The sequence below is a fragment of the Manis javanica genome, chromosome 4, assembly GCF_040802235.1.
Source record: "Manis javanica isolate MJ-LG chromosome 4, MJ_LKY, whole genome shotgun sequence".
In the NCBI taxonomy this organism is placed as follows: domain Eukaryota; kingdom Metazoa; phylum Chordata; class Mammalia; order Pholidota; family Manidae; genus Manis; species Manis javanica.
In genome coordinates, this window is record NC_133159.1 from 43538891 (window position 1) to 43562763 (window position 23873).

Sequence of the window (23873 nt, forward strand, 5' to 3'; positions counted from 1 at the left end):
TAATGTAAGTCACAGAGAGATTAAGTATCTTGCCCAAGGTCATACAGCTGTAAGTGGCAGAGCTGGAATTTGAACTAGACAGTCTGTGCCACAGATTGTTCCACAGATTCACCCACTACAGGGTGCTAAAAAAGTGGAGGTTTCTGAGTGTTGAGCAGAGGTGTAAAAATCTTGGAATATTAGGACCATTGTACTTCTGTTATCAATATCAGTGTATTAAAGTAATTTTGCCATAGCCTTATTACATTCAATAAAAGATACTCAGTAGAGCTCATGTAGTATATATTTGAATGGTAAAGGTTCATTTGTTTAATCTCTTCCTACACCCTTAAGGGAAAGTGATTTCTTCTGTTGGTTGCAGTAGGATATTTTTTTATTAAAAGGTTCTAGAATATGCTAATTGTTTTAGGTTTAGCACTTCAGAATGCTCTATAAACCTTTCCTCCCTTTGTAGGAATGACTAGCCAATCAATATGTTGTCCCCTACCCCACTAGTGGAATGGTACCCACATTATTGCTTATAAGTGAATCATTTTCTCTAATTGGTTTTCTCAGCCTGATATTTCAGCCATCCACAACTGTAAGACCAGAGGGTATATTGGATAGTACATCTTCTTTATGACAGTAACATTCCACTACTCACTGTAGTTTCCCTATAATATTTTGTGTCTGCTTCCCGTGTTTCTCTAAATAATTCAGATAAGGACTTGAAATACTTGTTTGGGGGCCCATATTTGGACAAAAATAAGGAAACATTCTTTGATGTATATAAAATTTTTCTGCTGTGGAACTGACTGCTCTATTTTTCTATTTCTACACTAATTTTCAGATTGGAAAACTGTACTTGGTCCTCAAGGGTAGAGATGGCTTTGTTCAGTTACATCTGCTGTGCACTGGGGATAGAGACAAATAAGAAATTGTTCTGGCCCTCAAGTAGCTCATAGTCTAGTAGGGAAGAGAGCCCTGTAGGTAAGTATGTGCAGAAAGTACAAATGCAGTAATACAAGTCTGTACAGATTGCAGAGGACCCAAGAGAGAGTGTGGTCAAATGAGGTAGGAAAGAGGCAAGAAAGGCTCCACAGAGAAGGTGATGCATGAGGAGTCTTAAAAAATACATAGGTGTGTATCACATGGTTGAAGCAAAGACAGAGCGTCCCAGTCAGAGAGTATGAAATGCTGTGATTCATTTAGGCAGCTTCAAATAGTTTGGTGTATCTGGAGTAAATGAGGAGGTGGAAAAGGATGTTAGAAGCCAAGTCATGTGAGACCTTTTATGCCATGCCAAAGAGAGTTTGGGCTTCTCTCGTTCTGTATGCTGAAATGATCTGATGTGGAACCCCTAACTGCATTCCAACCATGTTAGAACTGCTGGATAAAAAGTCTCTAATACAGAGAAGTGCTTGAAAGAAAGAAAGAGAAATACTCAGGTGCCAGGATGAGAGAGAAAATCCAAACCCTGAACTGTAAGTGGGAGCTGAGTAGTTCTTTGGAAACCAAATATAATGCTTAGCGTTTGGGCCAGGAGACTAAAGATAGAGCCTCAGGCTAATAACACCACATGAAGCTAGGAGCCAAAACAGGACTATTATGTTTGTGAATAATGACTAGAATTCCATCCCTAGTCTAAGGAAACAGCATGAAGATTGTGATCTTATCAGGGCTTTGGATAGAAAAAGAATTGACTATAATAAATTAGAACTCCATACTTAACTACTATGTATGGAGTAAGGGTACATATACGCATATATATGTGTGTGTGTGTGTGTGTGTATGTTTTTAATTCATACTATCTTGCAAAGCTGAAAAAAATTCACATAAAAACTGGTCCAGAATCAGGGAAATCCAGAGGCTTTGGCAAAGGCAAATGTGAGATTTCCCTGTTAAGACATTTCAAAGCCTGCAATACCCAGGATTCGTGGTTCAGCCTTTGTTAAAGATGAACTCATGGTCAGAATTACAAACTCTACATGAAACTAAATTACCAAGAGGGAGAATTAGCAGATAGATATAAGTAAAAGAATTTCTATGCTAAGAAATAGAGATAACAGAACAATCTGAAAGAGAGCTTAAATATGTTTTAAATGTACACAGAAATAAAACTATAAGAACAGGAAGGTATGAAAAGAAAATAGACAGATTTAGAGGAAAAAACAAAAACAGAACTTGTCCACTGAAATGTATATTTGTTGATACAGAAACACATTGAACAGACTAAATGACAAGCTATAGCTCCAGAGAGAAATAGTGAATTGGAAGATAGATGTGAGGAAATTACTTAGAAAGCATCACAGAAAAATAAGGACAGAGACATGTGAAAGAACAGTTGAAGGACAGGAAGGACAGACAAAGAAGCCATGTATGTTTCTAATAGGGTTTCTGAAGCAGAGGCTTGTGAGGAGGGTACCAGTATAGATTTCACTGAGCATACATCTTAAAAATTGTACGGGTGAACATTAAAATGATAGAAATAGAATGTAAAACTTCCAAACCATAAAAAAAAAAAAGATTAAAGAAAACTCAGACTGTTTTAGAAGATAAGAAAAAAAAAACAAAGAAAATATGTTTATAACAGTAATCATAATTAATACAAATGGATTATCTGTGCCTATTAAAAGAGATTCTCAGATTTGATGAGGGGACATGGGGCAAGGGAGGAGAGGGACAAAGTGAAGCAGCCCTAGGTTTGTTAAAGCATAATGACCCAGTTGAAAGTCAAGGGATGGAGGATAGAATATGACTATGTCATAGGCAGGAGATCATCATAGCAGTGTTTATAACAGGAAAAATACTGGGTAGGGGGAACCCTAAATATCCATTAGGGAATAGATTTTAAAATTCCAAGACATTTATATATATAAAAGTAATGGAATACTATCCGTTACTACTAAAGTGGATCAAGTGGGTATATCAGTGTGAATAAATCAAGAAAATATATTGAGTGAAAAAGGCAAGTTGCAGAATGATATATTTTGCATCTTCCTATTGAAAATATCCCCTTAATCTGACATCATTTATTTATTTTTCATAACATTTGATACTAATAATACTATTTTATATTGCAACGGGTCATAAAAAAGTACTTTGTCTCAATTTTGGCTGTGGCCCATGAAGGTTGAGAACAAAGCAAAAGATATCAAATGTTGTTCCCAGATGAGATTCTAGACCATCTTTACATAATTCGTAAAGGCGGTATATGAAGACCAGTTTTGGAATCCTGAACCCATCACCTACCTTAGGCTGTAAGAAGGTTGAAGTTAAAGGAAGAAAGGAAAGAGAATGCCTTTGGATAAAATGGAAGGGCCGTAGCATTTTCACTTGGAGAACTTGACCTCAGTTCCTAGAGTTGGTAGACACAGAGACCAGACTTGTGCCTGGGAAAGTCTAAAAACAGGAATGGCCAACTGACAGCAGAGGAAGACGTGCTGTGCTGGGAGGGCTGTTACCCTCAGATTTTTCAAGGCAAAGATGTAGGCATAGCAGAGAAAATGCTGGCTGGCCTGGAATTGAATTAAAGGGGCTACTAGGTTCACAAGGATCCTTGGGAGGGCAGTGGGATGCCGTCAGAGAAACTCTGTGTGAAGTGGGTTGCCAGAAACTGGGGATTTAGGATGAACTTGTAAGCCATTGGCTGAAAGAAGAATTGCCAATGTTATGGGAATTGCAAGTTAGATCTCAACAGTGGGAACTCTCCAGGGAAAAACAAAAGCATCTCTTAAGAGAAAAAGTCCGCTTTTCATCTGGCAAGCACTAAAGCCTGATTAGCATACTATCATAACAGAGTAAAGATTTTTCTGTCTCTTACCTATTCTTTTATCAACTTTGAACCAGGAAAGGTCAGAGACCAGAGCAAACAAGCAGATGGGGAAATAGAGGCTCAGATATCTCTTCTTCCCACCATGGGCTGCTAGGCTGGAAGCAGACCCCAGCCAGGGGAGGAAGTTGAGACTTTCTTGGTTGCTTTTTATTGAACTATCACGGGGTGTGGAAAAGTAGACATAATTGGTAGTGTACATCTTCACAGATACTCATGCACAAAATGAACACACCTGTGTCACTGGCATCCAGTTAAAGAAACAACATCCCAGAAGCTTACTGTGCCCCCCTCCAGCCCCTAACCGGGCCTGCCTCATCAGGGTAATAACCACCTGAGGTGATTTTTGTTGTAAAAGCAACTTTTCATCTCCCAGTTACTTTTAAAAAAAAGTCTTAGTTGAAATAATTTCAAAACTACAGAAAAGTCAGAACATAGTACAAAGAACTTCCCCATTCCCTGCAACCAGATTCCTTAGTTGTAAATATTTTAGACTTAATGGAAAGATGCACATCAACTTTAAAGTAGTAATTTCTTCAAGGAATAGAAGAGGAATGGGTGTGGTGAAGTGTATAAGGCAAATGAAACTTTGTTTTGTTATTTTATGTAAAATGGCAAAATGTTAACTTCAGTTATAGTGAGTTACCCTATACTTTTTTCTGTGTTTGAAGTTTAAAAAAATTTTTCAAACAGTTCAGTTTGAGTTTTATCATCTAGGAAGTGGGGAGCTGTTGAAGTGTGCTTTTTGTTTTTGAAATAAATACATCCTTATGACTTCTCTGCTGTCTGTTCTTGCCTATGAATTAAGATACTTAAGTGAACTATAGGGTTGATTCAACTCAGTATTGTTTTTCTTTTCTTCTCATCCTTATTGCCTCTCACTGCTAAGTGCCCAGTGGTATCTGACATGGTAAGATTAAAACTTGCACTTTTCCTAATAGCTGTAACTCTTCCTGATTTGCAGTGAGCAGGACCTGCTTTTAAGCAATTACCCATCATTTGGGACCATCATACACACTGTGCTTTGGTTCAGGTCATAATAATTTATATGTCAAGTGTCAATAGGAGCCCCATTAGCTCAGGTGAAGGCAGATGTTTTTATAATGAAAATGTCCCATTTTTAAAATAACTTTTCTTTTTCCCAGAGAGTTGTGGTTATAGAAGATATAAAAAGATGGAAAACTATGTTGGAGCTTCCTGATCAAACAAAGGAAAATCTAGTTGAAGCCTTACAAGAATTAAAGAAGAAAATACCCTCCAGAGAAGTGTTAAAGTCAACAAGGATAGGTATGTTCCTTCTGAATTTTATGAAAAGTGCTTATATTTTGTCTCCTGCCTTCTTTTCCTATTTCCTTCAAATGTTACCTATCAGATCAGCACTTCGCAAACTGTCTCTGGTGAAAGACCATTGTTTAAAAGATACTCCATTGGTTGCAGACCAATACTTTATTATAATGTAATAAAAATTACTGGAAAATGAAAAGAAAATATATAAAATACAAGCCCTACTTTCTTTATTAGATTGAATAGATATAGAGTCACTCTGTCATGTTGCTATAAAAGTTTCTAAATGTGTCCTTCAGTTTCTGTACTTATCTCATGGACTGGTAACCAGCAGTTGTTGAGGGATAACATTTTGAGTGTGTTTAGTGCTGAGTGTGCAAAAATGAGCAAGACATGGTTCATGCCCTCAAGGAACTTAGAGTCTGGTGGAGAAACAAGCATGTAGACAATTGGGGGCAGTAAAACATTACACATTATAAATAAAAACATATAAATAATGTCCTGGGTATCATGCTGATCTGTACAAGCAATATGCTGGGCCAAAGGACAGAGCAGTCACTTACACTGGGGAATTAGAAAAGGCTTCATAGAAGAGGTGACATTTCAGCTAAATTGTAGCTAATCTGTCTTGAGTAGAAATAACTTGCAAAGCATGGTTTATAAAAATGAAATGATAGCAACATTTGCTGCTATATCATTTATACATAGCATTGGAGATACGTAAAAGGTAAATCAGGGACCAGGTTGAATTGCCATTTTAGTACAGTACATGCTGTGAATAATATGTGAGGGAGGACCAACATGTGTTCCTCAAGCTGCTCCCAACTCCCCGAGGAGTCTAGGGTAGTCATTCACAGCTGCTCTTCTTGCCCTTGCTGGTGCAACCATTACCTTCTCTGTCTCCCCATGACCTCTTGTTCATGAGAAGCAGGAGAGAGAGCAGCTTCAGACTGGTGCTAACAGCTGGCAAGAGCTGTGTGAAATCCCCCAGAGAGACCCCCAAGAGTCTTGAGAGTTGTACCCCTGTAATATAAACCAGAATCTGAGGAAATTAGATGCTTAAAGAACATAAAACCCTATTATTATAGCCAAGGAGATTCTCCCATCTGCTACTGGATTTTCTCTTTATAGGTTGTGGTCACTAGAGGGCAATAAGACCATTCACATGAGCCAATAAGGTATTTCCACCAGTAGAGGGTACTAGTGATTAATATTTTATGAAATGTATATATGTACATATGTATATGTTCATATTTAGGCACGGACCACAATTACCATCTATGGTCAGACTTTAAATATGAACAGAAAAGGCTGGAATTATCCTAAAATCTAGAACAGAGGGTAATTTTTAAAAAATGTGTTTGTTTTTTGAGTACAGTTGTGAATGTGCTTTTAAGAATGGGTGTGTCTGATGTTCATAGATTTCAATTCAAGGATCATAATGAAACCACAACAAGGGGCCTTGACTTAGGAGGAGCTGGAAACTATCCAACTTTTGTGTCTTAACCCTACCCCAAGCCTTCCCTAAACCTGAGATTGTATGAAATAATAGGGATTTCTTGGTCCCTTCGTAGTTGTGTCCGTTGCTAGGCCAAAGATTCATTTGGATCATTGACTGAAAATGTTTACATTCTTCCACCTTTAGCCTCCTTCCTGTCCCTGTCTTGTGGGCCATAAGGGAAAAATATTTTCTGAGTACCTTCTTTGTTCTAAGAACTGTGCTAGCATAATAATGAAGGAGACAAATGGTTTTCCCATTTTTTGGAGCTTGCAGTCTAGTGGAAGGACAGACAGTTTAACAAGATTTATCATATAATGTGATGAGTGCTGTGGTGATGGGAAGAGGTTAATCAAAGGAGTATATGCATTGAGAGTAGAGAGAAGGGGTTGAGAATGTGTCAGGCAGGGGTACATCACGTGAACTGTATAGAGGACTGGAACTGGAGAAGACATGGTGCATTTCAGAAACTTTAAAGTTTGGTGTGTTTGAGATGTGATAAACTAGAGAGAATGTGGCAAGAATGAAGCTGGAGAGAAAGTCTGGACTAGACAGAGTATTCAAAACTGCTGTTAACATGTGTATTTGTTATCTATCCATGTGTAAAAATTACCCCAAAACATAACAGCGTAAGTATTGTTATCTCACACTGTTTTTCTGAGGGTCAGGAATCTGGGAGCTGCTTGTGTGGGTGGTTCTGGCTCACAGTCTTTTAAGAGGTTGCAGTCAAGTTATTGGCTGGGGCTGCAGTCATCCAAAAGCTTGACCAGGGCTTGAAGATCTGCTCAGGATGCCTCACTAATAGGATTGCTGGTAGGAGGCCTCAGTTCCTCACCACGTGGGTCTCTCCTTACAGCTGCTCATGACATGGCAGCTGACTTTCCCCAGAACAAGTGATCCAAGAGGGAACAACCAAGATGGAAGCCACAGTATCTTTTATAACCTAATCTTGAAAGTGACCTGCAATCACTTCTGTCACATTCTCTTTGTTGCACAGACCAACCCTGGTACAATTTGGGAGGCAACCACACTAGGGTTTATAAATACTAAGAGGATATAAAACCTCATGATCACTGGGGGCTATCTTATAGACTGGCTACCACAGCATGTATATTTTTTATTTAGCCTAGATATATTGTACTTCCTGGATCTGAAGGTTTATGTTAATTTGTAAAAGTTTTACAGCCATGATCTCTTCAAAAGTGCCTCTCTTTTATTCTCACTATTCCTTCATTTTGGGATTCTACAGTTAGAAGTATGTTAGACCTTTTATTTTCCATATCCCTTAGCTTGTCTGTCATAATTTTTATTTCCTTGTCTCTTGCAGAATTCTGGGCAATTTCTTCAGATATATATCTTCCAAGTCACCAATTCTCTCTTCAGCTCACTCTAATCTGTTATTTAACCCATTTATTGAATTCTTTATTTCAAAACTATTTTACATTTTTACAAGTTTATTTTTCCCTCGAAATCTGTCTCTTTTAAATATTATTTGTACATTCTTAACGATTGTGCCTTTTATTTATTTAAACATTTAATGTACGGTTCTTCTGTATTCTTCATCTGAATAGTCTAATATTTGTAGTCCGTGAGGGTTTAAATTTGTTGTTTATTTTTTCTGCTGACTCTCTTGGTGCCTGCCTTCATGTGTGCTTGTCAACTTTTATTGTGAGCTCATTTTATTTCAGTCCATGGGAATTCTGTATGATTAAATTGGAGAAGCTTCCCTCTAGGGAGGATCAGCTCCTTTTTTGTTTGTTTCTGTCAGTAGTCAAGGACCCCTTCTGACCTGGAAAACTAGCATACCTTTCAAGGATCCTAGCTCAGTATCAGAATCCTAGGATTAGCCTTCCCACCTCACCACTGGCCCAAAGCTAAGTAAGAAGTACTGCTATTAACATCACCTCTTTGGATAATCCAACTCCTTTAGCCTCTGCTTACATTTTTGGAGGAGAGAATGATGTGACTTTTATCTAGAATCTAGTTGTATTGCAGTGAGAGAATAGCTTTAGTCCACCATAAAGCTTGAGATCCTAATGATAATAAGTGGTTGTTACTGAAGGGTTTTGAATAGAGGAGTGACATACTTAGATTTGCATTTTAGAAAAATCTGTCTGTCTGCTACATAGGAAGTCTTAGAGAGAAGCAAACCTAGAGGCAGAAAGCCTAGTTAGGAAGCTACTGAAACATCTGGATGAGAAATGAGAGTGTCCTAGATGGGGTAGTAGCTGTGGAAATGAAAAATGTGGTTGGAATTAAGAAATATAAATGGAATCAAATCCAAAAGACCTAGACATTGATTAGATGTTGGGAATGAAGATAAAGGAGTGAAGACTGCAGCCCAGATTTCTGATATGAGCATATAGGTGGATGGCACACCACTCATTAAGGAACAGCAGGTTTGGAGGTGGGGAGAACAATAAGTGATAAGAGCAGTTTTAGACTTATGTGTCTGACATACTGTGGGATATCCAAGAGGAAATGTCCAATGGGATATTGGGTATACAGGCTGAAACTAAGGAGAGACTGAGAGTCATCATCAGCGTATAGTTAGAAATTCAGTAAAGGAAATAAATAAGCTTGCCCAAGGAGAGTATGTAAGAAAAGAGCCATAACCCAAATCCTGAAGCACACTGATGTTGAAGAGACTTGTAGGAGACTGAGAGGGTGTGATAGGAGAAACAGGAGAGAAAGCTGTCGTGAAACAGGAGGGAGTGTTTCTAGGAGAGGGTTGGTCGGCAGTGTCCACTGTTGCCAAAGGGCCAAATAAGCTATGTCGGAAAATTGCACATTGGATTTTGCAAAGTAGGTCATTAATGATTTTGGTAAGGACAGTTTCAAAGACAGGGTTAGGGGCAGGAGCTTAAGGAGTGAGAAGGAGGCAAGGAAATGAAACTTTGAAAATAGGCAACTCTTTCAAGAAGTTTTGTACTAAAAGGGAAGAAAGGTGCTGCAATATCAGAAAGGGAGTGTGGGATTGAACAAAGTTCCAGCTTTTAAAATAGGAGAGAATCTAACCTGTTGCGTGACAAGTTGGTAGAGAGACCTTATCAAGGAGATTGGAGCAGACTTAGCAAGGATGGCTGGAGTGAGGGAGAATGAGGATCCAGTGTGCCTCTCACTGGTTGCCACCCTTAGCTGCTCCACTGGCTCATTCTTTCCTCCTTGAGACATACTCAGATCTTCCCCTTTAATTGTCTTTGTCTCCTCTTCCAGACACCTTGTTCCTCTTCTTCCTTTAATAGCCAGATTCTTGTAAAAATGACAGATACTCACAAATGCCACTTCTGCCCCTCCCACTCCTTCATTAAACCCTTCCCATGCTGGCATCTGCCACAACCACTATTCTTCTCTCTCAGGACAAGAGTGTTCCATTCTATCCAAATCCAATAGTCTTGTCCCATTACTCATCTTCCTGGAACCATGAATTTGAGACAACTGATTACTCTCTTTTCTCTTGACGTAAATGACACTGAACTTGTTGCTAATTCTGTATCTTTTTTTAAAGAAATGTTCCAGTTTATTTTCCTACCATTTTCTTAAAATCCTATTAATTTAATAGGTAAAAATAGCATCTTGCTTTCATTTGCTGCATAGAATGAATTGTTTTCTGTGTGTTTACTGGCACTTTGCCCTGTATTTGTAAATGGTTTGTGTTCTTTTTTCCCATTTTCTCTTGAGATCTTGTAATTTTTGATACTTATTTCTGAGTTCTGTAAATGTCAGTGTCATAATACTTTCAAATCCATTTAGCTGTCTCAATTTATGAACAAGGAAACTCAGACCCAGAGAGATGAAGTGACTTATCCAGGGCCACATAGTGAGTGAGTACCAGAGAGGTGGTGAGAACCCAGGGCTCTTGGGGCAGTGTTCTTTCCTGGTTAGCAGACTGCCATTGTGCCCTGGACCCCAGCCATATGTGCCTTTATTTTATTAGACCATTTCTATGGGTTCTGCCATCTGTTCAGACTCACCTCTTCTAAATCAGAATTTAGTGCCTTTTCTCTGTACCTCAGCTGGGAGTTTTCTCCTAGTAGCCCCATCTTAGTGTGCCCAGCATTTTGCTCTGACATAAACTCTTCAGGTGTAAATGTCCAATGGCAGTTGGAGATGTGGGATTGAAGCTCACATGAGAGAGTTAGACTAAATATAGCTATTTGGAAGTCATTTGCCTGGAAACATTTGCTTAAAATTATCTGAGTAGATGAATTCTCTGAGTAAAAGAAAAGATTAAAAGGCTGAAGGATTGAACCTGGGAAAATATCCATGACAGGGAAATGGGAGGAGGCAAAGGAGCCAGTGAAGAGGCAGAGGGAGTGTAATTAGAGAGAGAGAGAGAGAGCCAGGGCAGTACAGTGACATGCAGGTCAAGCAGGAGAGGGTTTTAAGAGGCAGGAGAAATGTGTGGTTTCGCTCTTCTCAAGTGGCCTGGGAAGTTGAGGGCCCACTGGGTGAAAGCCTTTGGACCTGCACTTACTGGGGCCTCTGTGACTGGATACCTTTATTATAAAGGAAATAAATGGGCAAGGGTATCAAATGAATGGCTGATGAGGCGATGGAGTTGGGCCTTGCACTCTGAACCTGGTGAGCAAGCATGCTGCACTTTTGCAGTACTGTGTCTGTGAATATTCTGGGAAGAGTTTTAATGTCAATCATATTGATCTGATTTCAGAGATGTCTTATTTTCATTTATGATTAATTAACAACAAAAAAACTATAGTTACAAAGTGCTTTCACATCTATGACCTTATTTGATCCATGTAACAGTTCTATAAGGTAAATGTTCTAATTTTCTCCATTTTACAAATGAAAAAGTTGAGGCTTAGGTCATTTAAGGTAACTTGCCCCAGGTCAGAAAACCAATAATAAATGACAAAGCTAAGATGTTTGTATACCATGTCATGCCACCTCCTGAAACCTAAAAACACACCTTTGTTCATGGCAAGCTCTTCCTTGTCCTTCAAAACCCAGAAGAAATATAATCTTCATGTGAAGCTAAAAATGTTTATTGAATGAATAAATGAGTTAGTGAGTGAGTGAATAAATGGACTCATGATTTGACTTGCTCAAGGTCACAGAGTAAGTTAGTGGCAAGGACCTTTCAAATGGCCTTCTCTTCTCAAGTTGTCTCATAAATTCCCATTGCTTCAGCGATTCTGAGCTACTTCTAGGCTCCCATATTCATTTTCTATGAGTAATGCCACAACAGAGATTCTCAAGATGGTGGTATAAGTAGGGTGGCAGAAATCTCCCAAAACCAAATGTATTTTGAAAATACAGCAAATACAATTATTCCTAAAAGAGTGACCAGAAGATACAGTACACGAGCCAGGCTACATCTGTGAGAACCCAACATCTCACAGAAAAGGGTAAGATACAAAGCCGTGACCCAACAGGACCCAAGCACTCCCCTCACCCCAGCTCACCGGAAGGAGGAAAATAATCAGAGTGGGGAGGGAGTGGAGTCACAGAACTGCTTAATAACCAGCCCTATTAATCTGCCCTGGGAGCACAGACACACATTGCATGGTGCTCTGGATATTAGAGGAGTGGAAAAGCAAAATCCAACACTAAGACTGCGAACAGGCTCCCACAGCCGGCTGCCTTGGGACAAAAAAAAAGCAGGTGCTTTAAAAGTCTTGAAGGGACAAGGGTTTAACAGGTGGACAAAATTGTCCTGGTACATTCAGCCCAGCAGGCTGGGAACTTTAAGGAATTCCAGGCACCCCAACCCCCTGGGTAGCAATGCAGCTCTGAAGCCCCTCACAGCAATAAGCAGCCTGACTTTCCTTCCTCCGCCTGCCAGCACTGCAAGCAAACCAGCTGACCCACCATTGCTGCAGAACAGCCGGGTAGCAGCCCCACCTACAGCAACCACACAGCTTAGCACAGAGGCTTCTCCCTGCATGCGGTTGACCGGCACAGACAGCGGAGACAGGCGCAGAATCTGTTAGGCACAAAGGGGCTTTGTTCTCATGGCAGAACACACACCACTTGCCTGCAACCCCTGCCAGTGCCCTAGGCCATCCCGAGGGCTGCCCCACCCATGGCAGCTCAGGGGATTAACTCAGAGGCTGCTCCCTGCTTGTGGCTGACCAACACAGACAAAAGAGATGGGTGCAGAGTCCGGGAAGCCCAAAGGGGCTCCATTCTCATGGCAGAACACAAGCCACTCGCCTGCAACCCTTGCCAATGCCCTAGGCCATCCTGAGGTTGGCCCAGCCCATGACAGCTTGGGGGATTAACTGCTCCCTATATGCAGTTAACTGGCACAGACAGCGGAGACAGGGAAGGCGACTAGCAAGCAGGAAGGGACTTTGTTCTCCCAGCTGACACATGCACCACACTCGGTGGCAACCACTCCTATCTCTATGAAAAGGCAGAAGAACCTTGTTCTGTCCAAAATCCTTCAAACACCAGAGAGAGGGCTTGGTGAGACTGAAATCACCAATCTTCCTGAAAAAGAATTCAAAATAAAAGTCATGAGCATGCTGATGGAGCTACAGAGAAATATTCAAGAGCTAAGGGATGAGTTCAGGAGGGAGATAACAGAAATGAAACAAACAATGGAAGGATTTAAGAGCAGACTGGATGAGGTGAAAGAGGCTGTTAATGGAATAGAAATCAGAGAATAGGGATACAGAGAAGCTGAGGTGGAGAGAGATAAAAGGTTCTCTAGGAATGAAAGAATATTAAGAGAACTGTGTGACCAATCCAATTGGAACAATATTCACATTATAGGGGGTACCAGAAGAAGAAGAGAGAGAAAAAAGGGATAGAAAGTGTCTTTGAATAAATAATTGCTGAAAACTTCCCCAATCTGGGGAAGGAAATAGTCTCTCAGACCATGGAAGTCCACAATCTCCCAAAACAAGGGACCCAAGGAGGACAACATCAAGACATATAATAATAAAAATGGCAAAGATCGAAGACAAGGACAGAGTATTAAAAACAACCAGAGAGAGAAAAAAGATCACCTACAAAGGAAAACCAGGCTATCATCAGACTTCTTAGCAGAAACCTTACAGGCCAGAAGGGAATGGCATGATATTTTCAATGCAATGAAACAGAAGGGCTTTGAACCAAAAATAGTATATCCAGCAAGGTTATCATTTAAATTTGAAGGAGGGATTAAACAATTCCAAGATAAGCAAAAGTTGAGGGAATTTACCACCCACAAACCATCCCTACAATGTATTTCAAAGGGACTGCTCAAAGAAAGTAGACCAACCAAAGACTAACTAAATGCAAAAGAAAATCAACTATCCACAAAATCAGTCAAGGGAAACACAAAGAAAACAGAATTAAACACCTAACATATAAAGAGTGGAGGAGGAAGAAAAAGAAGGGAGAGAAATTAAGAATCATCAGACTGTGTTTATAATAGGATAATAAGTGAGTTACATTAGATAGTTAGATAGTAAAGAAGCTGTCCTTGAAACTTTGGTAACCATGAATCCAAAGCCTGCAATGTCAATAAGGACATATCTATCGATAATCACCGTAAAGGTCAATGTACTGAATGCACCAATCAAAAGACACAGAGTAATAGAATGGATAAAAAGCAAGACCCATCTATATGCTACCTACAAGAGACTCACTTCAAACCCAAAGACATATACAGACTCAAAGTGAAGGGATAGAAAAAGATATTTCATGCAAACAATAGGGACAAAAAAGCAGGTGTTGCAGTATGTGTATCAGACAAAATAGAGTTCAAAACAAAGAAAGAACATTACATAGTGATAAAGGGGTCATTACATAACAAGAGACAAAGAAGGACATTACATAATGATAAAGGGGTCAGTCCAACAAGAGATATAACCATTATAAATATCTATGCACCCAACACAGGAGGCCCTACATACATGAAACAGATACTAACAGAATTAAAGGAAGAAATAGAATTCAATGCATTCATTTTAGACTTCAACACACCACTCACTCCAACCAGACAGAAAATAAGTAAGAACACAGAGGCACTGAACAACACATTAGAACAGATGGACCTAACAGACATCTACAGAACTCTATATCCAAAAGCAGCAGGATACACTTTCTTCTCAAGTGCACATGGAACATTTACCAGAATAGTCCACATACTAGGCCACAAAAAGAGCCTCAGTAAATTCAAAAAGGTTGAAATTGCACCAGCCAATTTCTCAGATCCCAAAGGTATAAAACTAGAAATAAATTTTACAAAGAAAACAAAAAGACTCACAAACACATGGAGGCTTAACAACATGCTTCTAAATAATCAATGGATCCATGACCAAATTAAAACAGAGATCAAGCAATATATGGAGACAAATGGCAACAACAGCACAATGCCCCCAACTTCTGTGGGATGCAGTGAAGGCAGTTCTGAGATGAAAGTATATAGCAATCCAGGTCTAATATTTAAAGAAGGAAGAACAATCCCAAATGAATAGTCTAAATTGACAATTATTGAAACTGGAAAAAGAAGAACAAATGAGGCCAAAGTCAGCAGAAGGAGGAACATAATAAAGATACGAGAAGAAGTAAATAAAATTGAGAAGAATAAAACAATAGAAAAAAATTGGTTCTTTGAGAAAATAAACAAAATAGATAAACCGTAGCCAGACTTATTAAGAAAAAAAAGAGAATCTACACACATAAACAGAATCAGAAATGAGTAAGGAAAAATCACGATGGACACCACAGAAATACAAAGAATTATTAGAGAATATTAAGAAAACCTATATGCTAACAAACTGGATAACCTAGAAGAAATGGACAACTTTCTAAAAAAATAAAACCTTCCAAGACTGACCCATGAAGAAACAGATAATCTAAACAGACCAGTTACCAGCAGTAAAATTGAATTGGTAATCAAAAAACTACCCAAGAACAAAACCCCTGGACCAGATGGATTCACTGCTGAATTTTATCATACATTTAGAAAAGACGTAATACCCATTCTCCTTAAAGTTTTCCATAAAATAGAAGACGAGGGAATACTTCCAAACTCATTCTGTGAAGCCAGCGTCACTCTAATACCAAAACCAGGCAAAGACACCACGAAAAAAAAAAAAACTACAGACTGATATCCCTAATGAACACAGATGCAAAAATGCTCAACAAAATATTAGCAAACTGAATTCAAAAATACATTAGGAGGGTCATACACCATGATCAAGTGAGATTCACCACAGGGATGCAAGGATGATACAACATTCGAAAACCCATCAACATCATCCACCACGTCAACAAAAAGAAGGACCAAAACCACATGATCATCTCCATAAATGCTGAAAAAGCATTTGACAGAATTCAACACCCATTCATGATAAAATCTCTCAACAAAATGGGTATACAGGCCAAGTACCTCAACATAATAAAGGCCATATATAACAAACCCACAGCCAACATGGTACTTAACAGTGAAAAGCTGAAAGCTTTTCCCCTAAGATCAGGAACAAGACAAGGATGCCCACTCTCCCTGCTTATATTCTACATAGTACTGGAGGTCCTAGCCACAGCAATCAGATAACACAAAGAAATAAAAGGCATCCAGATTGGTAAGGAAGAAGTTAAACTGTCCCTGTTTGCAGATGACATGACATTGTACATAAAAACCCTAAAGAATCCACTCCAAAACTACTAGAACTAATACCTGAATTCAGCAAAGTTGCAGGATACAAAATTAATACACAGAAATCTGTTGCATTCCTATACACTAACGATGACCTGACAAAGAGAAATCAATAAAACAATTCCATTCACAATTGCATCAGAAAGAATAAAATACCTAGGAATAAACCTAACCAAGGAAGTGAAAGACCTATACCCTGAAAACTACAAGACACTCTTGAGAGAAATTAAAGAGGATACTAATGAATGGAAATTCATCCCATGCTCTTGGGTAGGAAGAATTAATATTGTCAAAACGGCCATCCTGCTTAAAGCAATCTACAGATTCAATGCAGTTCCTATCAAAATACCGGCCGCATTCTTCAATGAACTGGAATAGTTCTAAAATTCATATGGAGCCACCAAAGACCCCAAATAGCCAAAGCAATCCTGAGGAGGAAGAATAAAGCAGGGGGGATCTTGCTCCCAACTTCAGGCTCTACTACAGTGCCACAGTAATCAAGACAATTTGGTAGTGGCACAAGAACAGACATATAAACCAATGGAACAGACTAGAGAGCCCAGATTCTAACCCAAGCATACATGGTCAATTAATATACAATAAAGGAGCTGTGGATATACAATGGGGAAATGACAGCCTCTTCAACAGCTAGTGTTGGCAAAACTGGACAGCTACATGCAAGAGAATGAAACTGGAATACTATCTAGCTATACACAAAAGTTAACTCGAAATGAATCAAAGACCGAATGTAACTTATGAAACCATAAAACTCTTAGAAAAAAATATTGGCAAAGCTCTCTTGAATATAAACTTGAGCAACTTCTTCATGTACATATCTCCATGGGCAAGGGAAACAAACGCAAAAATGAACAATTGGTACTATATCAAACCAAAAAGCTTCTGTACAGCAGAGGGTACCATCAGTAGAACAAAAAGGCATCTGGCATTATGGGAGAATATATCCATAAATGACATACCTGATAAGGGGTTGACATCCAAAATATGCAAAGAGCTCACCCACCTCAACAAACAAAAAGCAAATAATCCTATTAAAAAATGGGCAGAGGATCTGAACAGACACTTCTCCAAGGAAGAAATTCAGATGGCCAACAGGCACACGCAAAAGTGCTCCACATTGCTAATCATCAGAGAATGCAAATTAAAACCACAATGAGATATCACCTCACACCAGTTAGGATGGCCACCATCCAAAAGACAGACAATAACAAATGCTGGCAAGGATGCAGAAAAAGGGGAACCCTCCTACACTGCTGGTGGGAATGTAAATGAGTTCAACCATTGTGGAAAGCAGTATGGAGGTGCCTCAAAAAACTCAGAATAGAAATACCATTTGACCCCGGAATTCCACTCCTAGGAATTTACCCTGAGAATGCAGGATCCCAAATTCAGAAAGACATATGCACCCCTGTGTTTATCACAGCAGTATTTACAATGGCCAAGAAATAGAAGCAACCTAAGTGTCCATCAGTAGATGAATGGTTAAAGAAGATGTGGTACATATATACAATGGAATATTATTCAGCCATAAGAAGAAAACAAATCCTACCATTTGCAACAACATGGATGGAGCTAGGGAGTATTATGCTCAGTGAAATAAGCCAGGTGGAGAAAGACAAGTACCAAATGATTTCACTCATCTGTGGAGTATAACAACAAAGAAAAAACTGAAGGAACAAAACAGCAGCAGACTCAGAGAACTCAAGAATGGACTAACAGTTACCAAAGGGAAAGGGACTGGGGAGGGTGGATGGGCAGGGAGAGATAAGGGGAAAAAGGGGCATTACATTTAGCACACATAATGTGGTGGGGGGACATGGGGAAGGCAGTATAGCACAGAGAAGACTAGTGATTGTATAGGATCTTACTATGCTGATGGACAGTGACTGTAATGGGGTATGTGGTGTGGACTTGATAATGGGGGTATCTAGTAACCACAATATTGCTCATGTAATTGTATATTAGTGATAAAAAAATAAAGAAAACAATAATAATGCCACAACAAATTCTTACAAAATTAGTAGTTTAAAACAACACAGATTTGTTATTGTATAGTTCTGTAGGTCAGGAGTTCAGTACAAGTCACACTGGGCTAAAATCAAGGTGTTGACAGGGCTACACCCCTTTCTGTATACTCTAGGGTAGAATCTGCTTCCTTGCCTTTTCCAGTTTCTGGAAGCCCACTTGGACTCTGTAGCTCATGGTTCCCTTTCTGCATCTTCAGAGCTGGCAATGGTGGATCAGATTCTTCTCACACCTTATCTCTCTGACCCACCCACCCTTCTGTCTTTTCTACTTTTGACTCTTGTGATTAGATTGGGCTCACCTAGATATCCCAGGCTAATGTCTGCCTCTCAAAGTCCTTAACCTTAGTCATATTGGCAAAGTCCCTCTTTGCATGTGAGGTAATACTCACAGGTCCTGATGGTTGGGGCATGGATTGATATCTTTGGGGGCCATTCTTTTGCTTATGACCTTGGATTATGCCAGGCTATTTCATTTCTATTCTTGTTCCCCGAGTCTTGTCTCTTTGCATCATGTCAAGACTCAGGACAAGAATTTCCGCCTTCATGATATTCCCTGGCCCTTTGCCAGCTGAATTGACTCCTCTGTCCTTCTAGCTCTCCCTGGGGTTCCCCCCTTCAAATATTCTCATAGGGCCTGTAATGCTTCTGTGCACTTGGTTTAGGTGTCTTCTCCTTTGCTGACACTTACTTGGAGCTCTTGAGTATAGGGCTGTGTCTTGCTCAACATTCTATCTCAGTGTCTAGCACAGGACCTGGTGTATACCAGGATTTGGTAATTCTTGTTAAATGAGCAAAAGACTGCTTCCTGCATGGAATTTGTCTTAACAATGTGCTGGGATGCAGAAACCCACTACCCTTAAGCCCAAAGAACTTGACCTAGATCATAAGACCTGCCAGTGGCACTGCTTGCTTTAAAACATAAACTTCATGGAGCAAATAATGACTTTTTGCACATCATTAACTTCCTTGATGTAGCTACTGACCAACTTGTGACTTTGGGGAAAGGTCATGGAGCCTCATTTTTTCTTCTGAATCAAGGAGGTAGGACTGTATGATCACCAAAAACTAGTATAGGGTTAAAGCATGGGCTCTGGAGCCAAACTGCCAGCATTTGAAACCGGGCCCTGCTTCTTACTTGCCGTGTCCTTTGCAAGTTACTTAATCTCTTAGTTCCTCAAAATCTTTACCTATAAAATGGGGAGTCATACTAGCACCCATACCTCATAAAGTCGTTCTGAGGATTAAACGTGTTATGGTAAGTAAAGCAGTCTAAATGTCATTATTATTATCATGAAATTCCCTCTGATCTAAAATTTATGGTTGTGTCTAGATTTTTGTGGAAGAGGGTTGTCTAGACTCCCTCTTCGCTCTTTTCCTGCTCCAGACTGACTGCCTTTCCAGCTCTTCATCTTCCTGCTGTTACTGTGCCTGGACAAATCTTGCACCCTGCCTTGGACTCCCTTAGAACCCTCCCCTTTCTGGGCTTCACCATGTGGCAGAACCTTCGTACCGGTCTTGGCAGGGCTTCTGTGGCCTATCTGCGGTGTGTGCTGCTGCCCCCTGCAGGCCAAAAGCTGTGATTCCCCTGCCCTGGCCTGAGGGTCTGCCCTTTGGGCACCTCTCAGGACCTGTGCTCTTCTGATTTGGGAATATCAAGAAGGTGAACAAGCATTACTTCAGCAGAGCTTTATTGAGCACTCTTGTGTGCCAGTCCCTAATGGCAGAGAATACAGTGTTAAGGGTTACGTGTGCAGGCTTTGGAGACAGACTGCTCGTGTTCACATCCTGGCTTCCACACTTACTAGCTGTGAGACCTTGGTCAAGTTATTTTGCTGAGCTTCAGTTTCTTATTTGTAAAAAGTGATATAATAGTATTCAATGTATTGTTTAGTTATAAACATTAAATGAGATAATTCATATGCAGTCTGGACTGGTAAGCAGGAAGAATTCTTAGCAATGGATAAGAGAAACTTTACTTCCCCAGAGCTTTGGATTCAGTTCTTTATAGTTCCATTATATTGTTTGCAATTGTGTGATTTTCCCCAATCAGCTGCATCTATATTCAAATGTTAGTACAAAAATAATTTGAAAACCAGATGTAAAATTTTTTTTCGATTTAACTGTTTAATTTAGTTCAGCAAACATTGATTGATTGTTCTCTGCTAGACACTGCTGGGAGCTGGACATATAACTTGAATAAGGTATGGGGTTCTGCCCTCAAGATGATCACAGTTTACAGGGAAAAGTATGCATTTAAACATTCTAGGCAGAGGGAACAGTGTGAGTTAAGGCACAGAAATATAAGAAAGCAGGATAGCCTGACCCAAAACAAGGACCTGCAAGCTGCTCTCTAGTGGCTAGAACTTAAGGCAGAGAGGCAAAGGGGTAGGAGGGATGGGGTGAGGGGATAGGGGAAAGGGAGCGGCCCAGTAAAGGGTGGGGCCAAATAGGTTCCAGGTCATCAAGACCTTGAATGCCATACTTAGAAATTAATTTGAGGGCAATGGAGGGAGCCATTGAAGGGCATTTGGAAAGGGAGTTTTGTGATCAAATTATGTTTTAAAAAGGTTGTTTTGACTTCAGAATAGAGGATGAATTGGAGAAGGCATGACTGGGGACAAAGATTAGTCAGTAAATCACTGCAGTAGTGGAAAGAAATATAGGAGGAGGGACTGAGGGGGTTAATAATGAGTTCCATTTTCCATTTTAGAAATGTCAAGGTGGAGGTCCTTCCAAAATAAATAGGTGATGTCCCCTGGGGGACTGGATATTAGGTGCTGGTCCATAGACATGTAATTGTTGCTGTGTAATATGTTCCTAATATCTTATAAAGCTAGTTATACCTCATAATTCCTATTTTTCAAAATAGTATTTTATACTGTTGACCATTTATTTTTCTATAATAAGTCTAAAAATATTGGCTGTATTCGAATAAAAACAGCCTGTTAAGATTTTTGATTGATACAACATCTACAGATTAATTTCTATATTGGCATCTTTGTTCTAATCTTTCCATAGTGTAACGTGTATATCATCTCCTTTCATTCTAATTTTCTTCTATGTATTTTAGTAAAAAAATATTCTTCATATGGGTCTCTCATTCCACCAACATTTACTGAACACCCACCCTCCCAGCCCTCACTTTCTGCCTCTGTGATCTCTGCTGGAGATACAGAGATAAATGTGCTGCGGCTCTTGCCCTCAAGGAGTTCTCTTTGGTGGGCAAGAGATAACTCATCAGATAATTACAACTCATTAAAATTATTATTGTGATGAACAGTAGCAGGGGGTGCTAAGGAAGCACAGAGGAGAGGTACCAACCAAGACTGGGGGTCTTTCAGACTTCCTGGAGGAAGGGCTCCTGAACTGAGTCCTAAAAGCAGAATAGAGTTAATCAGGTGAAGAGGGAAGAAGAGTGTTCTTTGGAGTTTTAATTTCAAAAATAAAGAGACAAGAAAAATACTGAAGTGTTTTAGGAGCTGCAAGTAGCTGGAGTCATAGTATGACATTGCATAGTATGACAGTGGGATAGTAGCTGGAAATGCAACTAGAGAGTAGATGGGAGGGTAGCAGGTTGTGAAGGGAGTTGTAGCACAAGAGTTTGGATACAGGAGTGAAAGATTTGAGTGGAGGAGTGAATTGATCAAATTTATATTTTAGAAAAAATACGCCTGAAAGAGGAAATAAGGTTAAATAAGGGCCACTCTCACTATAGTGTGGGAGATGGCATTAAGGGGTTCCAGACTTAGGCAGAGAAGCCAGTCAGGGCTGTGAGAGTCATCTGGTATATGCCCTGCGGCAAGGGCAGTGTGTAGTAGGGATGGAGAAAAAGGAGCAGTTGCAGAGCTGTCAGGGAGATAGGCGCACACACAGACATCACATACAGACATCACGAGGCATATTCACACAGCCCCCTTTGTTAATGTGCTGCTAAATGGTTTATGGGTTTTACTAGTTTAAACAGGATTTTCCCCCATTGTATTCTGACAGGTTATTGCAGACATAAAAAAGCTACAGATTTGTAAAAAATATATCTATCTTGTATTCTTTCACTTTTTGAACTTTTAATTCTAAGTGTTTAGTTGATTTCTTTGGCTTTTCAGTGTCTTTTTTTTTTTAATCTGAGTACTTTTGCTTACTGATACTTTTTTACCCTTCCCTTCATTTTCCATTTTTATTGTGAAAATCTCAAACACACACAAATGAAGAGAGTAGTGTAACAAACCTCCACGAACCCTTCACCCAGATACAATAGCTATTAAGATTTGGTCCTACTTCATCTTTCCCTTTTTTGTGTTTTCATGCTGTTATTGAAGTATTTTAAAGCAGAATCTCAGACCTCTTGTCATTTCAGCTCTACATACTTCAGTATGCATCTCGAAAAATATGTATGTTTTCTTGTATAACCACAGTTCCATTATGATGCTTAACAAAAACAACAATAATTCCTTGGTATAATTTAATATCAAGATATAGTCATATTCCCTGTTTATCTTAAAATATCTGTTTTTATAGGTGGTTTGTTCCAATCAGGATTTGAATCGCATATCATTTGGTAGTTTAGACTCTACAAAGACTTTTAACCTATAGCAGTCGATAACCTTACTCTCTTTTTAAAGATATACCATTGACTATTGCAGGAATCAGGTCTGTTCTGTAGAATGTAGAACAAATCCTCTGGATTTGTCTCTCTCCTTATGCTGTAATTTTACTCACTCTTCTGTCATTCATATTTTCCATAAGCTGGAACTTAGCTTTGAATGACTAGTTGGATTCTGGTTCATTTTTTCTTAGGGAGGAGGGTGCAAGACTACTTCGTAGGTGGCGCTGTGAAGTGCTACCTGCATTGGACAGTCCCGCTCCTAGGGATGCTAAGATTGATCGGTGGTTTAGGTGGTAACAGCTCATCCCATTATAAATCTTGTCAGCCTTTCATCCAATGAGTTCATCCACTGATGATAGTCACCTAAATGAGTTACTTCACCCTGGGCTACAAAATTTTTTAAAATTCTGTCAATCTTTTAAAAGTTTATTAGCTGAATAAAGAATATTTCCTCAATAACTAGGGCTATTTTGTTGTCTGAGATATAATATGTACCAAAAAGACAAGATAAATGCTTAATTCATGTTCTTTTGTTGCAGTTTTTGGGTTAAGGAGTTGGTACTTTAGTTGTTCCATTCTAAGTATCTATTGATCATGTTTCTATTTTATGACTTATTGCACTGGCTAGTCCATTGATTCCCAGTGATTATCTTGTTTGACAGCCTTTGAGAAATGGGTCTTCATTTGCACAAGAACCTTTACTGTAGGTCTGTGAATGACTTTGTAAGGGTCACATATCAGTCCATAGTCTTGTCCTCTTCAGAAGACATAACAATCCTTCCTTTGGTTTCTCTTCTCTTGTTCCAGGTTGCACTGTGAACAAGATGCGTCAACACTCAGATTCAGAAGTGGCTAGTCTTGCCAGAGAAGTTTACACTGGGTGGAGAACTTTCATTGAAAAACATTTGGATAGACCTTCTATTGAAGTCCGAAGTGATCCCAAAACCGAGACATTCAGGAAGAATGCACAAAAATTACTCTCAGAGGCTTTGGAATTAGAGGTAATGTCCTGGTTG

The 23873-nt window shown here is 39.5% G+C and overlaps 1 protein-coding gene across 3 annotated transcripts in view; it reads left to right on the forward strand.

Annotated features, from left to right (window-relative positions):
- The window catches only part of TCEANC2 (transcription elongation factor A N-terminal and central domain containing 2), a 37011-nt gene that overhangs the window by 5383 nt on the left and 7755 nt on the right, over positions 1 to 23873 (forward strand). For all 3 annotated transcript variants that reach the window (XM_017669051.3, XM_017669053.3, XM_017669052.3), the window contains 2 exons: positions 4957 to 5098; positions 23665 to 23858. In XM_017669051.3, coding sequence (XP_017524540.1) covers positions 4957 to 5098; positions 23665 to 23858 — 336 coding nt within the window. The remainder of the gene's footprint in view (positions 1 to 4956; positions 5099 to 23664; positions 23859 to 23873) is intronic.